The sequence below is a fragment of the Solanum stenotomum genome, chromosome 4 (genome assembly GCF_019186545.1).
Source record: "Solanum stenotomum isolate F172 chromosome 4, ASM1918654v1, whole genome shotgun sequence".
NCBI classification, from domain to species: domain Eukaryota; kingdom Viridiplantae; phylum Streptophyta; class Magnoliopsida; order Solanales; family Solanaceae; genus Solanum; species Solanum stenotomum.
The window spans coordinates 10,573,386-10,593,242 of NC_064285.1; the positions used below are offsets into that span (position 1 = coordinate 10,573,386).

At 35.5% G+C, this 19,857-nt stretch overlaps 1 protein-coding gene and 1 pseudogene across 1 annotated transcript; one reads left to right on the top strand and one right to left on the bottom strand.

Annotated features, from left to right (window-relative positions):
* Positions 1–1,554: 1,554 nt before the first annotated feature.
* On the bottom strand, positions 1,555–14,593 carry LOC125862722 (uncharacterized; annotated as a pseudogene).
* On the top strand, positions 7,356–9,693 carry LOC125862724 (chromatin modification-related protein EAF1 B-like). Its single transcript, XM_049542851.1, has 3 exons — positions 7,356–8,541; positions 8,643–8,697; positions 8,782–9,693. The coding sequence occupies exons 1-3, from the start codon at positions 8,396–8,398 to the stop codon at positions 8,899–8,901; spliced, it is 321 nt and encodes a 106-aa protein (XP_049398808.1). The 5' UTR covers positions 7,356–8,395; the 3' UTR covers positions 8,902–9,693.
* Positions 14,594–19,857: the final 5,264 nt, after the last annotated feature.

Here is a 19,857-nt window from a genome sequence, read left to right on the forward strand (position 1 = left end):
TATGTGTCATCTCTCTATAATTGAGGTGTTCGTATTACTCAAGAAAAATTAGTGGTACTATCTATGGTTAAACAAATATTTGAAGATAAATTTTAAAATTTGATCCAAAATATATGGTCAAACATATATAGTCTTTGTTCATTGAATATTTACTTCATTTATGTGTCATCTCTCTATAATTGAGGTGTTCATATTACTCAAGAAAAATTAGTAGTACTATCTATGGTTAAATAGATATTTGAAGATAAATTTTTAAAATTTGATCCAAAATATATGGTCAAACATATATAGTTTTTGTTCATTGAATATTTACTTCATTTATGTGTCATCTCTCTATAATTGAGGTGTTTGTATTACTCAAGAAAAATTAGTAGTACTATCCATGGTTAAACAAATATTTGAAGATAAATTTTTAAAATTTGATCCAAAATATATGGTCAAACATATATAGTCTTTGTTCATTGAATATTTACTTCATTTATGTGTTATCTCTCTATAATTGAGGTGTTCGTATTACTCAAGAAAAATTAGTAGTACTATCTATGGTTAAACAAATATTTGAAGATAAATTTTGATCCAAATATATGGTCAAACATTTATAGTCTTTGTCCATTGAATATTTACTTCATTTATGTGTCATCTCTCTATAATTTGAGGTGTTCGTATTACTCAAGAAAGATTAGTAGTACTATCTATGGTTAAAACAAATATTTGAAGATAAATTTTTAAAATTTGATCCAAAATATATGGTCAAACTACTTCATTTATGTGTCATCTCTCTATAATTGAGGTGTTCGTATTACTCAAGAAAGATTAGTAATACTATCTATGATTAAACAGATATTTGAAGATAAATTTTTTAAAATTTGATCCAAAATATATGGTCAAACATTTATAGTCTTTATTCATTGAATATTTACTTCATTTATGTGTCATCTCTCTATAATGGAGGTGTACGTATTACTCAAGAAAAATTAGTAGTACTAAGGTATAATGAGAGAGAAAAATTAATTCCAACATTTTACATGACATATTTAAAATCATATTATTAAAGAATATTATGATACATTATAAATAACATTAATTTAAAATTAAAAAATTAAAAAAAAAAAGTACTTTGAAAAATGTTATCTCTAATTAAATTAAAAACACATGATTTTAAACGAACTAGATATTAGACACAAAAAATTAGCCTTGTCACATGATTTACACTTCCCCTAAATTAAATAGAAAGAATCAAAAGACAATTCTCAATATTAACGAAACACAATCTTTACTTTTGTTTGTCAGCAAAAGAAGGCTTTTTTCTCTACCTTTATGTCTCGACTCAAATTTATATTTAATTGAATTTCAAATGCAAATATCAAATTTTCAGTGGAAAGTTTAAAAAAAAGTACTTTGATTTTGAGAAGCTTTTACTTTCAATGTTTCAAGTTACATGATATCTTTTTAAATTTGGTTTTTCCTTTCATTTTTCCATTCAATAAGATTATTAGTCAGTAGTTATATTCTAAAAGAATATCACATTTAGTCTACATTGAATTCAATCAAATGAATACCACAATCATCCACAATTACCATATATGTGTTCAGCATTAATTATTAATAGTAAATATGGCTAAAGAAAGTAATTCTCAGTACATTCATGGAGAAACTTCTTGATATATTTCCTACAATTGCAAATATTTGACTTCGGTACACTTTGGTTATCCGTAAAGTTGAACGAAATCTTGTTAACGATCTCGATTCATGGATCAACAAAGATGTGTTTCAATGGAGATGCATTTACAGTTTTCCTATAAGAAACGTCAGCTGACTTCGATCACCTCTACCAACTAAGGTTCTTTTGTTGTCCAGAGATTCAACCCGACTGTCCATCTGGCACATGGATTCATTACCATAGGCACAACTACTCGTGAATAAGCATGACAAAATATAGTGCAGCCAGGCGTAGAACTAGCATGATCATGTCGGGATATAAGCACCTCACTGACAATTAGACCAATGTTACCTGTATGCTGCTGATCAACTCTTCGGATTCTGAAGAAGCGATTAAAGACACATTTTGACTAAGTCTCAAAATGTCCATCAGCAAACGACTGACAACTTTATTTCATCTGGTATTACTAACTGGGGAGGAACTGATTCCAGTGCATACAGAGTAATAACCCTCATTACCACGGCCTAGTGTAAATTTGTCATATCGCCTTTCCAGACATTCTGAATCACAAACTTGCATGATGCTTTTAAGGCACATTTGCTGCATACCTGAAGTAAACATGTAACGTTTCAAATCATAAGGGGAATATAGGAGGAAGATGGGAGGAAATTCGAAAATATCCCAAAAAAAAGGAAATTTTACTGTCTTATTTAAATCTTAGGAGCAGAGAAGGGAAGTGATGAAATTTCCTAAGAGCAAAAGAGACTCACATTAACTTTTTGAATTCTGAAATATGTACGCAACCTCTTAGCAGAAAAAGACAGTCTTCTTTGCAATAGAAGGGCAACCCAAAAGGGCGACTTTTTTCAAGTCACTGCCAGACAACCATCTGAGCAACCAAGTTTACTAGATTAAGGAACTGAATAAAGAAAGCTAAACTAAGAAAAACATACCAAACATAGTACAAGCGACATGTGGGAATTCGTCAACAAACCGTGCCAACGCAGATGAAAGACAGCATCCTTTTCAAGTTTGGAAAAGGGACAAAAATATCTCAAACCTAATGAAATGGTTCACAAATACCCTCCGTTAACCTTTAGGTCTAAAAGTACCATTAACATTTTTTTTGGACTCAAACATACCTCTGAAACTAACGGATTTGGGTCTTAAAAATAGCTTAAAAGGGCAAAAAATACCCCTAATGTTTTGAAAATGGCTCACAAATACCATTTGTTAACCTTTTGGTCTAAATATACCCTTAACGCTCTTTTTAGGGGGCTCAAGCATTGCCTTGTAACTAACGGACCGGCCTTGGTCAAATTTGGGTCTTTAAAACAGTCACATGTCATTCTAAGCTTGCCGCGTTTTTAATATAGGAATAAAGTAAAGCCCACTCATTTATCAAACCCAGCCCATTTTCATTTTACAAATTAATCACCCCATACAATTTTTTCTACCCAAAAGCATCCGTTATTTCCTAGAAGCTTAGAGGTGATAGGCGATTTAGGGCTAAACTTTTGTACTTCAAACTAGAGATTGTGGGTCATAACTTAATTGGATGTTGAAGGATTCTTCTTGATCAATCAATTTCAAAGTCTTGTTAATAAGGTAATTTTTTACTACTTTATATGAAACTTTTTCTATTTAGATTTGATGCACTTGAGTTAAGGCCTTTCGAGAACAATCTCTATACCTCCACAAGATAGGGATAAGGTTTGCATACTCTATCCTCCCTAGGCCCACTTGTAGGATTACATTGGGTATGATGCAATGTTATTAAAGGCAAGCGCCTTTCGCCTTTGGCAACAAGGCGAGGCAACCTCTGAAAGGCGTACCATGGCGATCGAAAGGCAACTGGCGACGTGGCGTGGCGATGGAATAGGTGTCACCTTTTTCTTTCTTTTTTTAAAGTCTGATTTAATAATTAAAAGCCAAAATTAGGGTTTTTTTTGGGTATTTTTGCAAACTCACCTCAGATTAGGCGTCGCCACTGCTGCTCCTCCTCTTCTCCTCAGATTCGCAAACCGCAACCCCTGGAGACTTACGCAACCTTCGTGAATTGCGACGCTGCTGCTCAGGTACGACCCTAGAGTCTTCTTCTCTTCTAGTTCTTCTCTCATTGGATAATTATATATACAATTAAATTTTTTAATCTTTGGTATTAATTGGCGCCTTAATTCAAAAAGGCAAGCTCCTCGCCGCTCGCCTCGTGGCGAGGTAGGCCCTTGTCGCCTTTCGCCGTCCAAAACAATGGTATGATGTAGATGTTGTTGTTTGTATGAAACTTGTTATGGTTTGAAATTTCTATATTCTTAGGCCTTGGCCTTCGATAAAAAAAATTACTCCAATCGTGTTGAATCTTTTAATGCTTTCTCATGAAATTGTTTTTTTAATCTATCTGTGTTGAAGCTTTTAATGGCTTTGTTTACTACTCCCTCTGTCCCGAGAACTCACATGTTTAGAAGATGAAAATTGCAAAGATGCGAATGTGGAGGTAGATGTGATTCTCGGAGGGATAAGACTAGGAACTAATATATCCGGGACAAGGTAGGAGTTGCCTCTATGGTGCATAAGATAAGGAAAGTGAGGATGACATGGTTTTGGACATGCAAAGAGGAGAAGTATAAATGCCTAGTGAAGAGGTGTGAGAGGCTGGTAATGGTAGGCATCAAGAGAGGTAGAGGCCAGGCCAGCAGAAAAAGTATTGGGGAGGAGATTAGACAAGACATGGTGCATCTTGAACATACCGAGAACATGACCCTTAAATAGGAGGGTCTGGAGGTCGGGGATTAGGGTAGAATGTTAGTTGATAGTTGAGCATTCTCTCGCTATCCTGCGATATAGGATTGGTGGCCATACTTAGACCCATTCCATTCCATTTTGTCCCAAATTATAACAATGTTAACCCAATTGTTCCCCCAACTTCCTTCAGTATCTTTGTAATATCCCCGTTAGTTGTGTTTACTAGAGACGCACTACATCAACTTTCCATGTATGTAGAATGTTTCTGATTAGCCAACTCTTTTTGGCACAATTTAGCCCCCTAACATTGCAAGACACTCTTTCAAACTTAATTGATCTTATATTGACAAGTATCTCCCCTACTTCTTAAGTCATACCTCCAAAATTTGGTATCAAGATCTAACCTTTTCAGTTCATTCACCCCTTCCTTTCTTACAATGGCTTGCTCTCCCTTGTTCATCCGATTATTGTTGTCTATCTTCATAAATAATTCTTTGGCCTTCTCATCGCACCTTTTGATATCTACACCCAATTCTGCGGTTAGTTTGATGATGTGTTGTTGAATCCATTATAAAGAGTACGTGTCTTGAACAACCTCCTCAACTGGTAATTGGATTTTCAAAGGAACTAAATCTTCTTCGATGCAATTTGTTGCTTCATCATGTTCCTTCGGTTGCAAAGCCTTAGATTCCTCTTTGTCTACTCACCCAGCTTCTTCCAGTGATAAGTTTTCCTTAAATTATACGATTTCAGTTGATTTATTCCCTGGCACCTCTGTATTAATCCTACAAATGTTGAACTAGTCTTCTTGTGTCTTCATGTGTCTTCGTGTGTTCTTCCACACCCTCATATATCACTATGTTCTTCATGAGTCATGAGTTGAGTTATTGCAGACGATTGAATGTGCGATATTGTTCTTCTTACTATAAGTGTGTTTGCCTGGATTTCAATTGTGATAGGGTTTACAGTTTGGGCTTTCATTCTCAGTGAAATTGGGAAATCTCTGAATTATTGGGTTTGTTTTTGTAGGGATTAGAATTGAGCCCAAGTTCTGCAGCTGAGTAAAAGGTCTAAAATTACATTTAAAAGGCCCCTCTCTGTTACATAGCACCCAAAGTGCCTTCAACCTAAACTTTCCCCCATCGAATGACGTGCCCACGTGCCCTGCCAGTTTCACCCAGGTGTCAGCCCTCATGTCTCTATAAAAAAAAAGATGGCACTGAACCAGTGGATAATTTAAAGGCTCCCTACTTCTTCTTCCTTCGATTTCACAGTGATGGAAGCTTCCACCCACACCATAATTGTACAGATGAGACCTTCAGTTTCCACTTCAACCTCTTTAGGTATCCCCTATCCATCTCCCTTCACTTTGATTCGAGCCCAGTGAAGATGATTTCTCAAAGTTGTCTCCTCCTCTGTTTCAATGAATCCACCACGACGTTACCTATCTCTTCAAATATCTTCTATGACCAGAGATTCAAAGGTAAACCAAGCAATCTGACCCATATCCAGTCCTTGTTGATCTCCTCTGGTCAACATCCGACGGTAGGATTCCACCATTGAAGGTTCAGCTTTTACTTCTTCCAAGTTCATTCTCCCATCATAACATGTTCTGTGGCTTTCCTCATGGGGAATTCAATGAAATACTGAGAGTCACTCATGCTGAAGACATTAAGTCCAAAAGTTGACTTCCATGAGTTACATGTCCATTTCCTCATATCAGTTAGAGTTGGCAGATCTTTTGGTGGCATCTTTATCACATTAGCCAAAACTTATTTGTTTTTGTTCATTCCTATTGCAACAAGATGGACTTTACCGAGGCTGAGAATGGACCAACTGTTAAATCTTGGGTGGAAATTTCTTTTACCAATTTCTATCGGTAATCTATAAACAACTGGAATTTTCCAACTACACATCGACTCAATAGATCTGATTCTGGCATTGCTGAACCCCCAATTACAGATATTTTGTTGTTCCTTGCTGTTATGTGTGCTGTTTTTGTCTCCTCCGTCATCCATCTGCTGTTGTCGAAAGCCTCCTTGTACGGGGTTTCTGTTTGTCTATTTCTACCAGGAATAGGGTTCTTCTCTGTTTGTATCATTGATAAAGTTGGTAAATTATTGGGCAATATTTCCCCAACCCTCGTTAAGTAAGAGGACCCTCTTGTGTAATAAGGATATATTTACTTCCCCCTTGAATGGCTATGAAGCTTATGTACCTACCACTTTCATTATATTTAAGAGTACCAAGAGAACTCTGAAAAGTGGTCCTTCATGCACCATCTCTTTGTTGTCTTCCTCTTTTCTTCTATTAGCTGCATTGGAGACGAACACCAACCACTTCATGACATTGATGCTAATAGTAACTTGTCTCATTTAATATTTGGTATGCTCAATCCAGTCAAACCGTACCACTGAATCTGAATATCTCCATGTAGTGTCATAGGATTTAAACCTTGCATTATAACAACTCCTATCTTCCCCCATATCTATTGAAAACTCCGGCCAGAGCAGCCAGAGAACTTCTCCCCTGGAGAGTGGAAAAATGCAAAAAGGACTAAAACTGACAACCTCAAAAAGTACCTGAGAGCATTTATGATAGTGTATGTGTTGGGAGGTATTAGAGCCCTTCAATATTTCTTGTGTAGTGAATTCAATGTTCTAAAGAATTTGCAGTAGATGAGGTGAAGAGAATGCGATTGCTCCTAGTACATCTACGCTACATGAAGAAACTTCACTATGATGAATAGTACTAGGAGTATTTCTTACATGTTTTGACAATCTGATGATTTTATAGAGAATTTTATCTCCTTTCTCTTTCCCTTTCCTGCTCATGGAGAAAAGAGGGTGGGAAGCAGATATAATGATGTTACTCGTATCGCTTAAGACCAGCACAAATCTGTGACTTTGCACTTTTTGATGAGAAGTGTTGAACTCTGCTCAACATTTTGAGGAATCCGAAAGAATGACATTTTTTTTGATGACCGTGATGTCCCCAGCTTTCGTGCCCCTCGATTAAAAATGACATATTTCCCAAACACACAACATAATCAGTTATCAGTTTACGAAATGTCAGCTTCTATAAGGCGTAGACATAGACAAATACTTCCCCATTTTTTCTATGATTAGAAAACTAAATTCTATCAGAAGTGCATTGTTGAAAGATTTTGGAATATTAACAAAACACAAATTAGACAATAACCCCAAGTCCTCAATGAACAAATGTTACAGTCAGAGAATGACCACAACCAATTCATGTAACCACCTAATTCAGAAACAATTCATGTAATTTCTTACTTTTTCCCTCATTTTCTGATACCCCATTAGCATTTCGAACCTCCTTCTTCCCATTATCCTTTTCCTTATTCCTCTTCTACAGCAAAACCATCATTTGTCCCTCCAATTTTCTCAATTTACACTACAATTCTTCGTTTTCAGTTTCATCCTCACTTTCTGATTGTTTAGAATTTTCAAAGAGGCCAACAGTCTTGGGAAAACACCCAATGGTTTCTTTGCTTTTTTTTCTTGGCTACACTATCTGAACTAGTTGATTCTTTCTGAAACTGAACTGAAAACAAAAAGGGTCTCCAAAAAGATGATGAAAAATGATATGGGATTAAAGATTTCAAGCATGCTAATGTTATTAAGTTTGGGGGACGTTGAAGAATTGTTAGAAAATGCCAAGAATTGAATTTTCTCAGCTAGATCATTGGTGCGTTTTTGGTCATTTGGTAACTGAACCATAGATGAGCATATAGAGGGAATACGAAGTTCTTCCAATAGAAGGGTTTTAGGGGTTTTGCAAGCAATAAGTCTACGGCTTACAGCTGTGGGCTCTAATTTGTATTGGTTTGGGCCAAAACAGAACTACATGGAGTTCCTTATGGGCTAAATTCCCAATTTTTTCTACTGATTGTCCTTCAAACGGACTAGTGTTTAATTTTTGTCTCTTTTCTATTTCAGGTGTTAAATTTTTGCTCCTGCTGCTCAATTAATGGGAATTTCTCGACCAAAGTCTAGACCTAATTCGGTTGAAGGAGGATTTGTGGACCAAAATGGACTGAGAGGATTTGTTGAAGGCGGAGTTGGTATTGGTACCAAAACATCTCCAGCACTTGAGAAAATTCGAGCAGAGATAAGGTACTGCTAGATTCCACTGATTCCTTAACCAGCCTATATGAAGTTCTTTGATTATAAATTACCAGGTCTATACTTATGGTGTGATTTCTTTTTATTGGCAGACATGTGTGTGCTGGGCGAGCAGAAAACATAAGGATATTAGAATATCTGGAGAAAGTATGAAAGGAAGTTTAGTTCTTGTTAGATGTTCAGATATCTTTTTCTTGTAGCTTTGACATGACTTGATTCATTTTATTGCAGGGTGGAGATCCTCTTGCATTCAGACATGTGAATATTGTTTCACCTACTGTGCAATCCACCTCACTGAAATGTATGGAAAAGAAGCGGAAACGTGTGGCTGCTAATGATGATGAAAAATAAACTACAGGTAAAAAGAAAGAGACAATGAAGAAGAAGAAACTAAAGAATAAGTGTTCCCGCAAACACATTGTTAGTATTAATGTATTGGGTATTGGATGGAATGTTTAAGTTGTACAATGATGTCATTAGTTGGTGGCTAGTGTTTTGTAATGCAATTCAGGATTCTGTTAGTTATCAGATACTTTCTTAATCCTTTTATTCATATTATGGATGTTTTGTTATCCTATGAATTTTTTGCTAATTATATTTTACATGGTTTAAGACACAAGTGATTCCAGCTTATAGTGCACCACATGTGCTTAACTGTTGCTCATGTATTGTTGGTAAAGGGTATTACCGTATTAGATGGGTTGCTTTAGAAAAAATCCTAAGGTTTGCCTGTCCCTACCTTGTGGAGGTAGAGAGGTTGTTTCCAAAAAGCCCTCAACTCAAGTGTATCAAATCAAAATAGAAAAAACTTCAAATAAAGAAGTAAAAATATTACCTTAATAACAAGACTTTGAAATTGACTGATCAAGAAGAATCCTTCAACATCCAATGAAGTTATGACCCACAATCTCCAGTTTGAAGTACAAAAGTTTAGCACTAAATCGCCTATTACCTCTAAGCTTCTAGGAAATAACGGATGCTCTGGGAAGAAAAGATTGTATCGGGTGTTTAATTTCTTAAAATGAAAACGGGTTGGGTTTTAATAAATGAGTGGGTTTTAATTTAATCTTGAATTAAAAATGTGGCAAGCTTAGAATGATGCGTGACTATTATAAAGACCCAATTTTCCCAGGTTGGCCCGTTAGTTTCAAGGGTATGTTTGAGCCCAAAACAAACGTTTGAAAGTATCTTTTGACCAAAAGGTTAATGGAGGGTATTTATGATCCATTTTCAATGTGTTGGGGATATTTTAGGCTCATTTCCACTATTTTGATGATCCAAATTTGACCCAGGCTGGTTGTTTAGTTTCACATATATGTTTTAGCCCGAAAAAACACAAGGGTATTTTTAGACTATAAGGTTAACGGAGGGCATTTGTGAGCCATTTTCAATACGTTAAGCGTATCTTTGGCCCTTTTCTGAACTTGAAAAGATATGAAGTGATGTTGTCTTTCATCTGCATTGGAACAATTTAAAAGTCTACGAATTACGAATAATAAAAAAATCAGTTACTAAATAAGTGAGTGGGTTTTAATTAGTAAATGATTTATTTTATTTTTTGTAATTCATAAACTTTTAAATTGTTCTAATGCAGATGAAAAACAACATCATTTCATACCTTTTCAAGTTTGGAAAAGGGAAAAAGACACGCCTAACGTATTGAAGAAGGCTCACAAATGCCCTCTGTTAACCTTATGGTCTAAAAAAAACCTTGAGTTTTTTTGAGCTAAAACGTATATGTGAAACTAAATGACAAGCCTGGGTCAAATTTGGTTCATCAAAATAGTGGAAACAAGCCAAAAATATCCCTAACGCATTCAAAATGGATCATAATTACCTTCCATTAACCTTTTGGTCAAAAGATACTCTTAGCATTTTTTTTGGGCTCAAACATACCCTTGAAACTAATGGACCAGGCTGGGTCAAATTCGGTCTTTCAAACAGTCACGTGTCATTCTAAGCTTGCCACATATTTAATGCAGGATGATATTAAAACCCACACATTTATTAAAACCCAACTTGTTTTCATTTTAAGAAATTAAACACCTGATACAATCTTTTCTTCCCAGGGCATCCGTTATTTCCTAGAAGCTTAGAGGTAATAAGGAGATTTAGGGCTAAACTTTTATACTTCAAACTGGAGATTGTGGGTCATAACGTCATTGGATGTTGAAGGGTTCTTCTTGATCAATCAGTTTCAAAGTCTTGTTATTAAGGTAATTTATTTTAATGCTTTGTATGAAACTTTTTCTATTTTGATTTGATGCACTTGAGTCGAGGGCTTTTCGGAAACAACCTCTCTACCTCCACAAGGTAGGGATAAGGTTTGCCTACTCTCTACCCTCTCCAAAACCACTTGTAAGATTACACTGGGTATGATGTTGTTATTGTTTTTACGGAACTTTTTATGGTTTGGGATTTCTATATTCTTGGCCTTCGACAAAAAATATTACTACATTCATGTTGAAGCTTTTATTGCTTTCTAATGAAGCTGGTTTTTTTACTCTATGTGTTGAAGCTTTTAATGGATTTGTCTTACTACTCCCTCTGTCCCAATTTATGTGGCACAATTTCCTTTTAAGTTTGTTCCAAGAAGAATGACATATTTCTATAATTAGAAATAACTTAACTTTAAAATTTCACTTTTACCTTGATAAAATGATTTATAGCCACAAAAATATCTAAGGTTTGTTTCAGACGACTTGTTTTAAAAGTCCTCCTTTTAGTCATAAATGTGTGTCAAGTCAAATGGTGCCACATAAATTGGGACGCAAGGAGTAATACTTTTTCATATGTGGTCCTTGATTAGTCAGAGATTTATGGTTATTGAACTGATGTATGTGGTCCTTTTGTTTGTTGTGTATCTTTAGATTCCAATGTTTTTTTTCCTACATGTATATCTCTGATGTGGAGTTAATGATAGGCTCCAAGTTTGGAGACAAACTCTAGAGACTAAAGGGTTCAGGTTGAGCATGACCAAGATTGAATACTTAAGAGTGTCAGTTTTGTGATGCTACACATGAGGTGACGTGGAAGTAAGGCTTGATGGTTAGGTCATCTCCAAGATCAGATGTTCAAAGTATATGGGGTCATTAATTCAAGGTAATGGGGAGATCAACGTGGATGCCACACATCGTATTTGGTGCGTGTTGGGCGAGATGGAGGCTCACCTTCGGAGTCTTTTGTGATAAGAAGGTACCACTAAACTTAAAGTTAAGTTTTACAGAGTGGTGGTTAGACCAAATGTGTTGTATGAGATGGAGTATTACCAGTCAAGAACTCATATGTTTAGAAGATGAAAATTGCAAAGATAAGAATGTTGCGGTAGATGTGTGGGCAATACTCGAAGGGATAAGATTAGGAATGAATATATCCGGGACAAAGTAGGAGTTGCCTCTGTGGTGGATAAGATAAAGGAAGCGAGGCTGAGATGGTTTGACATGTGAAGTGGATAAGTATAGATGCCTAGTGAGGAAGTGTAAGAGGTCGGAAATGGTGGGCATCAAGAGAGGTAGAGGTGGATCAAAGAAGTATTAGGGAGGTGATTAACAAAGACCGTGCATCTTGAACTTACTGAAGGCATGACCTTTGATAGGAGGATCTGGAAGTCGTGGATTAGGGAAGAAGTTTAGTTGATAGTTAAACGTTCTCTCACTTTCCTGCAGTATAGGATTGGTAGTCATACTTGGACCTTGTTTCTTACCCGTGGTATTAGCACTATTATCGTAGTTTCTTGTTCTTCGATCTTTGATTATCACCTATGTTCTTGTGCTTTGGTTTATCGCATTATTTTCGTTCCTCAGTATGTGTGCGTTGCTCCCATTTCACATTATTTTGTTGTTGTTATTGGTCTCATTTATGTATTCCCTTTTTCAAACTGTTTTATTTTAAGCTGTTGATTTAGTGGAAACCTCTCTATCTCTACAAGGTAGGGATAAGGTTTGCATACACTCTACCCTCCCTAGAACCCATTAGTGGAATTACACTAGATATGTTCTTGTATATCTCTGGTGTAGTCCCTATTTCCTTCTTTTATGGCTTGCATGGGGGTATTTGGGTCGACAAATCTCAGATGATCTATAATAAAAGATGGATACACATGTGGCAAGGGTACAATCTATACCTATTGTCATATATTGATATTTGACGAGAATATAAGGAAAAGATAAGGTTTAGTGAGGTGATGATGTTGTTAGTTACAGCACTTACAGAGCCACCTAGTTGCTTTATGTGTTGGGAAGTATTAGAGTCCTTCAATATTTCTTGTGTAGTGAATTCAATGTACCAAACAATTTGCAGTAGAAGAGGGTGAAGAGAATGTGATTGCTCCTAGTACATATGCGGTACACAGAGACACTTCACTATGATGAATAATACTAGGAGCAATTCTTACATGTTTCACAATAAGATGATTTTATAGATATTCTTTTTTTGAAAATGATTTTATAGAGAATTTTATCTCCTTTTTCTTTCCCTTTCCGGCTCATGAAGAAAAAGGGTGAAAAGGGGATATAATGTTGTTACTCATATCGCCTAAGACAGCACAAATCTATGACTTTGCATTTTTTGATGAGAAGTGAACATTTTTCTACACTTGAGGAATCCGAAAGAATGACATATTTTCCAAACACCACCACATAATCAGTTATCAGTTTACAAAATGTCAGCTTCTATAAGGCATGGAAATACACAAATACTTCCCCCATTTTTCTATAATTAACACACTAAATTCTATCAGAAATGTCATTGTTGAAAGATTTTGGTAAATCAACAAAACATAAATGAACAAATCTAACAGGCAGGGAACTGGCAACAACCAATATTAAAATAGGTGAATATAACTAATGATGATCCTTACTTAGCAATCTCTTCTCTACCCTTCATTGTATAAATGAGTCACAAACATCAACATATCAAGTGGAAGCTCTTTGTACACAGTATGACTCTCCATACTCAACGGCGTTGACTTTCTTAACTCTACACTCTCATTATCCTCCTCATCCACAAACAATTCGTTTAACTTTTTACTCTTCCCTCATTTTCCGACACCCCATTATCATTTCTAGCCTCCACTTTCTATTAGCTTTTCCAATTTTCTTCCTCCATTATCATGGACATTATCAGTTTACAAACTGTTAGCTTCTATGTTTTCATAAGGCAAAGACAAATACTTTCCATTTTTTCCCAATAATTAGCATGCTGAATTCTATCAAAAATGTCATTGTTAAAGATTTTGATAGATTAATAAAACACAAATTAGACTAATAAACTTCGATGAATAAACGTAACACGTAGAAAACTAATAGTAGCAATCAATTGAAAATGGGCAAATGTAACTAAATTGATCCTTACTTAGCAATCTCTAGGTGATCTCTTCCAAACTGCTCATCTGCATACTTTACAAAATCACGGGCATAGCTATTCTCGAAGCTAGTAATATCAAACTTATTCCTAGGCAAAAAAGATTGAATCTTTACAGTACCCTTCATTGTATAAATGAGTCACAAACATCAACATATCAAGTGAAAGTTCTTTGTACACAGTATGATCCTCCATACTCAACGACATTGACTTTCTTGATTTTACACTCTAACCTCCTGATTCAGAAACATTTCATGTACTTTCTTACTCTTTCCCTCATTTCTGATACCCCATTAGCAATTCAAGCTTCCTCCTTCATATTCGCTTTCTCATTTTTCCTCTTCTCTCACAAAACCCTCACTTCTTCCTCCAATTATCTCAACCTGCACTTAAATTCATTGTTTTCAGTTTCATCCTCACTTTCTTATTGCTCGTACTTCCCTAAGAGGCCAACAGCTTCTTGAAAGAAAACACTAGTGGTTTCTTTGCTTTTTTTCTTCGCTACACTATCTGAACTAGTTGATTCTTTCTGAAACTGAATTGTAAACGAAAAGGGTCTCCAAAAAGATGATGAAAATTGATAGGGGGTTGAAGAGTTCAAGCATGTTGATGCTATTGAGTTTGGGGGAAGTTGAAGAATTGTTAGAGAACACCAAGAATTGAATTTTCTCAGGTACACCATTGGTGGGTTTTTTGGTTATTTGGTCACTGAACCATAGATAAGCATACAGAGGGAAGATGAGGTTCTGCCATTAGAAGGGTTTCAGAGGTTTTACAAGCAATACATCTACGGCTTACAGCTCCATACTCTAATTTGTTTTGGTTTGGGCCAAAACAGAAGTACATGGAGTTCCTTACGGGCTAAACTCCCAAGTTTTTGCACGGATTGTCCTTTAAACAGACTATTGTTTAATTTTTGTCTCTTTTCTATTTCAGGTGTTTAATTTCTATTCCTGATACTCATTTAATGGACTGAGAGGAGTTGGTATTGGTACCAAAACATCTCCGGCACTTAGAAGATTCAAGCAGAGATGAGGTACTGCTAGATTCCATTAACCAGCCTATCTGAAGTTCTTCGATTATAATTACCTCCTCTATACTTATAGTGATTTCTTTTTATTGACAGACATGAGTGTGCTGGGCAAGCAGTAAACAAAAGGATATTAGAATCTCTGGAGAAAGTATGAAAGGAAGTTTAGTTCTTGTTAGATGTTCAGATATCTTTTTCTTGTAGCTTTGACATGACTTGAATCATTTTATTGCAGGATGGCAATCCTAGTGAAATCAAACATGTGAATTTTGTTTCACCTAATGTTCAATCCACCTCACTAAAATGTAATAAAAAGAAGCGGAAATAGGTGAATGCTAATGATGATGAAACATGTAAAAAGAAAGAGAACAAGAAGAAAAAGAAAACTGAAGAATAAGTGTTCCAGCAGACACCTTATTAGTATTATCATATTGGGCATTGGATGGAATGTTTAAGTTGTATAATGATGTCATTAGTCAGTGACTAGTGCTTTGTAATGCAATTCAGAATTCTGTTAGTTAACAGATGCTTGCTTGATCCTTTTAATCATATCATGGATGCTTTATTCTCCTATGAAATGTTTTGCTAATTATACATGACAGGTGATTTCAACTTATAGTGCACCACAAGTGCTGAACTGTTGCCCATGCATTGTTGGTAAAGAGTATTAGGTGGGTTGCTTTGAAATAAAATTCCAAAGTTTTGCCTAATGAGGCAAATTTCTATACAACGAGACAAGATATGCAGAGTATATATAATGGGAAGTTTTGCCTCGAGGCAAAAGTAGTTGAAATTATAGAATAATTATCAAGCTAACTTTTGCCTTAACAAGCAAAACTCATATACCACGAATGTAATGAAAAGTTTTACCCCAAGGCAAAAGTAGTTAAGATTTTATGACCAAAAAAAAAAAGAATAGAATAATCATTGAGCTAAGCTTTGCCTTATGAAGAAAATCTTGTACACAACGAGTCAAGATATGCCCAGTGTATATAATAGGAAGTTTTGTCTCTTTGATAAAATAGTTGAAAATGAAACTAGCATTATTAAATAAATAGCTTAAAATCCCTATAATTCACCATTGTGGATAGTTGCAACTCCTGGGTTTGAAATTTGAAGGAGTAGAGAAAGATGAATTGTGGAAGAAACCTAAGCAATGAGGGATGGGAGGGGTAATTTCGTCCACTTATGAATTGATTCTTCAAGAAGAATCTTTCACCATTCAATGAAGTTATGGCCCACAATCTCCTATTTGAAGTATAAAAGTATAGCTCTAAATCCCTTATCACCTCTAAGCTCCTAGGAAATAACATATGCTCTAAAAGAGAAAAGATTGTGTCTCGGGTGTTTAATTTCTTAAAATGAAAATGGGTAGGGTTTTAATAAATGAGTGGGTTTTAATTTAATCCTGAATTAAAAATATGGCAAGCTTAGAATGACACATGACTAATTTAAAGACCTAAATTTGACCCAAGCTGGTCTGTTAGTTTCAAGGATATGTTTGAGCCCAAAAAAACCGTAGAAGAGTTTTTTTTTTTGGGTTCACAAATACCCTTCATTAACCTTTTGGCCCAAAAATACTCTTTTACACTTTTGGGGAGCTCAAACATACCCCTGAAACTAACGGACCAACCTAAGCCAAATTTGGGTCTTTAAATTAGCCATGTGTCGTTCTAAGCTTTCCACGTTTTTAATTCATCATTAAATCAAAACCCGCTCATTTATTAAAACCCAACTCATTTTCATTTTAAAAAATTGAACACCCGATACACAATCTTTTCTCCCTAGAGCATTTGTTATTTCCTAGGAGCTTAGAGGTGATAGGTGATTTAGGGCTATACTTTTGTACTTAAAATGGGAGACTGTGGGTCATAACTTCTTTGGATGGTGAAAGATTCTTCTTGAAGAATCAATTCATAAGTCTTATTATTAAGGTAATTTTTTTTTACTGGTTTATGTAAACCTTTTTCTATTTTTATTTGATGCATTTGAGCCGAGGGTCTTTTGAAAACAATCTCTAAAACTCCACAAGGTAGGACCGTAGGAGTAAGGTATGGTGAGATTACACAGAGTATGTTGTTGTTGTTTGTATGAACCTTTTTATGGTTTGGGATTTCTATATTCTTGGCCTTCAATAACTACTTTTAGTCCAGTCGCATTGAATCTTTTAATGCTTTCGGTTGAAGCTGACTTTTTTTTACTCTAGATGAGTTGAAGCTTTTAATGACTTTGTTTACTTCTCCCTCAGCCTCTCTGTCTCAATTAATGTGGCGTCCTTTCCTTTGATGATTGCCCCATGAAGAATGTCACCTTTCTATAATTAGAAATAACTTAACTTTCAAATTACAATTACCCTTAATGAAATGATTTAAAGAAACACAACTATCTAAGGTTTGTTTTAGACAACACGATTTAAAAGTCCTTTTTTTTTTGTTAAACTTTGTGCCACATAATTTGGGATGGAGGGATTAATTCTTTTTTGTATGTGGTCCCTTCTTGATTTGTATGGTTATTGAACTTGTGGATGGGGATTATTTATTCGTATGTAGTCCCTTTGTTTGTTGCATGTCGTTAGATTTCAACATTTTTTTGATAATAGTGGTGTCCGGACAAGCTTGTGCGCATCTCAACTAATTCCACAAGACACTTGTTACCTCCCACCACCAGCAGGTAACTTTGTCCACCAAGGCTAAAGATGGAAGAAATCACCTTGTGTTTTTGTCTCGCCTGGAATTTATTTTATTTTGATTACCACGGTGTAAGAAATAGCTTTCATGCACCTCGACTAATTCTATGAGGTACCTACCACCAGAAATAGGGTCTCTGTTGGGATTTGAACCTAAGACCTCATAATTCCAATATCTTTTATGTTTGTATATCATTGGTGTGGTCCCTACTTCCTTTCTTTTGTGACTTGCATGTACTGGTTTCATGAAAAGACAGACTTGATTTTTAATTATGGGATATTAGGGAACGGAAACCACAATTGTTCTAAATATGGGTACACATGTGCCAGGGGTATGATGTTGACCTATTTGTCATATATTGAGATTTGTCGAGAATATAAGGAAAAGCCTAGGTTTAGTGAGGTGATGTAGTTGTTAGTTACAGGGTCACCGGTGGTTCTATGTGTTGGAGTTATTAGAACTTTCAATATTTGTTATGTATTGAATTCAATGAACTAAACAATTAGCACTAGATGAGGGTGAAGAGAATGTGGTTGTTCCTAGTATTATTCATCATAATAAAGTTTCTTAGAGCACTATAGATTACTGTTGTAACTAATATGAGGTGAGAAATCAAGCTTAATGTTAGAGTACCACCTGATTGAGGTGCATTGATGGAACTTTAAGGAGGCTTATATACTGGCTATGTGCCATCCAGCCCTACTAATGGTCTCAACTCCATCTTCAAAACCATGTTTCATTGCTTGGAAGCACACATACATCCTAAGAAATCTTCTTTTACCTTTTGCCAAAGCTTCCTCGGATATATTTATCACCACATCAGAATCAAGATTACTCTCTCGCAACTCTTGTGCATATGCCTCAAATCTATCGTAATCATCCAGGTAACTCCCTTCCAATTTCTCCAAAACAAACCTCTTAACTCTTTTCAACTTTGACTTGCTAACATTGAGTTTGAATTCTCCCTCCCTGTCTCCCTCATATCTTTGATCTTCTCATATCATTCATCTTCTACGTAGGATTATTCTTGACTTTTCTCCTAAAGTTTTGTGCTAAAGTTTGAGCATCACCTCCATGATTCTGGTAAATCTGGATTACAATGGTGATTTGTTGTTCAAAGTCTTGATCTTAAAAGGTTTGGTTTTGGTTATCAAAAAATATAAACACTTGAAAGAACATCCAACATCCCATTTGTATCTTAAGACTTTCTGAGTCACTCTTTTCTATCTTAAAACTCTTACCATTAGCAATTGCATATAACTCTTCTAGGTTCTGGATATCTTTACAAGTCATACCTTTTTCCGACTCTTTGTACTTGTCTAATTTTTCACTGATTTCTTTAGTCCTTTCCCTTCTGAACACCTTGAACTCCTCACTATAATAATCTCTAGATCAGGGTCATTACCTTCCTCCTTCTCAAAACTATCACAATCAGTTCCAGCACTTACAGTGCCCAAAGAAACTTCACTATGATGAATACCATAGTACAATGAGCAGCCACATACTCTTCACCCTCATCTACTGCAATAGGTTTAGTACATTGGAATCACTACACAATAAATATTGAAGGATTCTAAGCCTCCAACACATAAAACTTATTAGATGGTCATTTAACTAACTGTTTCACCTCACCAAAACTTAAATTTTCCATATATTCTCGACAAATATCATTATATGACAATAGGTCTATGTTATACCCCTTGCCACATGTGTTTGTGTCTCTTAATATAGATCAACTGAAGTACGAACCAACATACCCCCATAATTGAAAATCAACTTAGCATTTAATTCATTCTTTAGAAACCAACACATGCAATCCATAAAAGAAAGGAATTAGGGACCACGCCGAAGATATGCGAACAAGAAAAGATAATGGAATCTAACGACATACAACAAACAAAGGAACCACAAATGAATAAATAACCCCCAACCACGAGTTCAATAAATAAATTTCCTTCATACAAATCAAGAAGGGACCACATCGAAAATGAATTAGTAAGTAAAACCATGATTCTAAAATATGCAAGAAGCAGTAATAGAGAATTGGAGTATCTGAGCATAGAAAAGAGATGACTCTTCCACTAGACAATGTCCCCTGAAGCCTTCAGTTTTGTTCAGGCTATCATATCTGCTAAGAATTTCTGTTAGACAATTTTGTGTAAAAAATAAGAGGCATTTGTAATTTGTTGCTGATCAATCTGATGCAGGTGTGTAAGATGAGTTCTTACA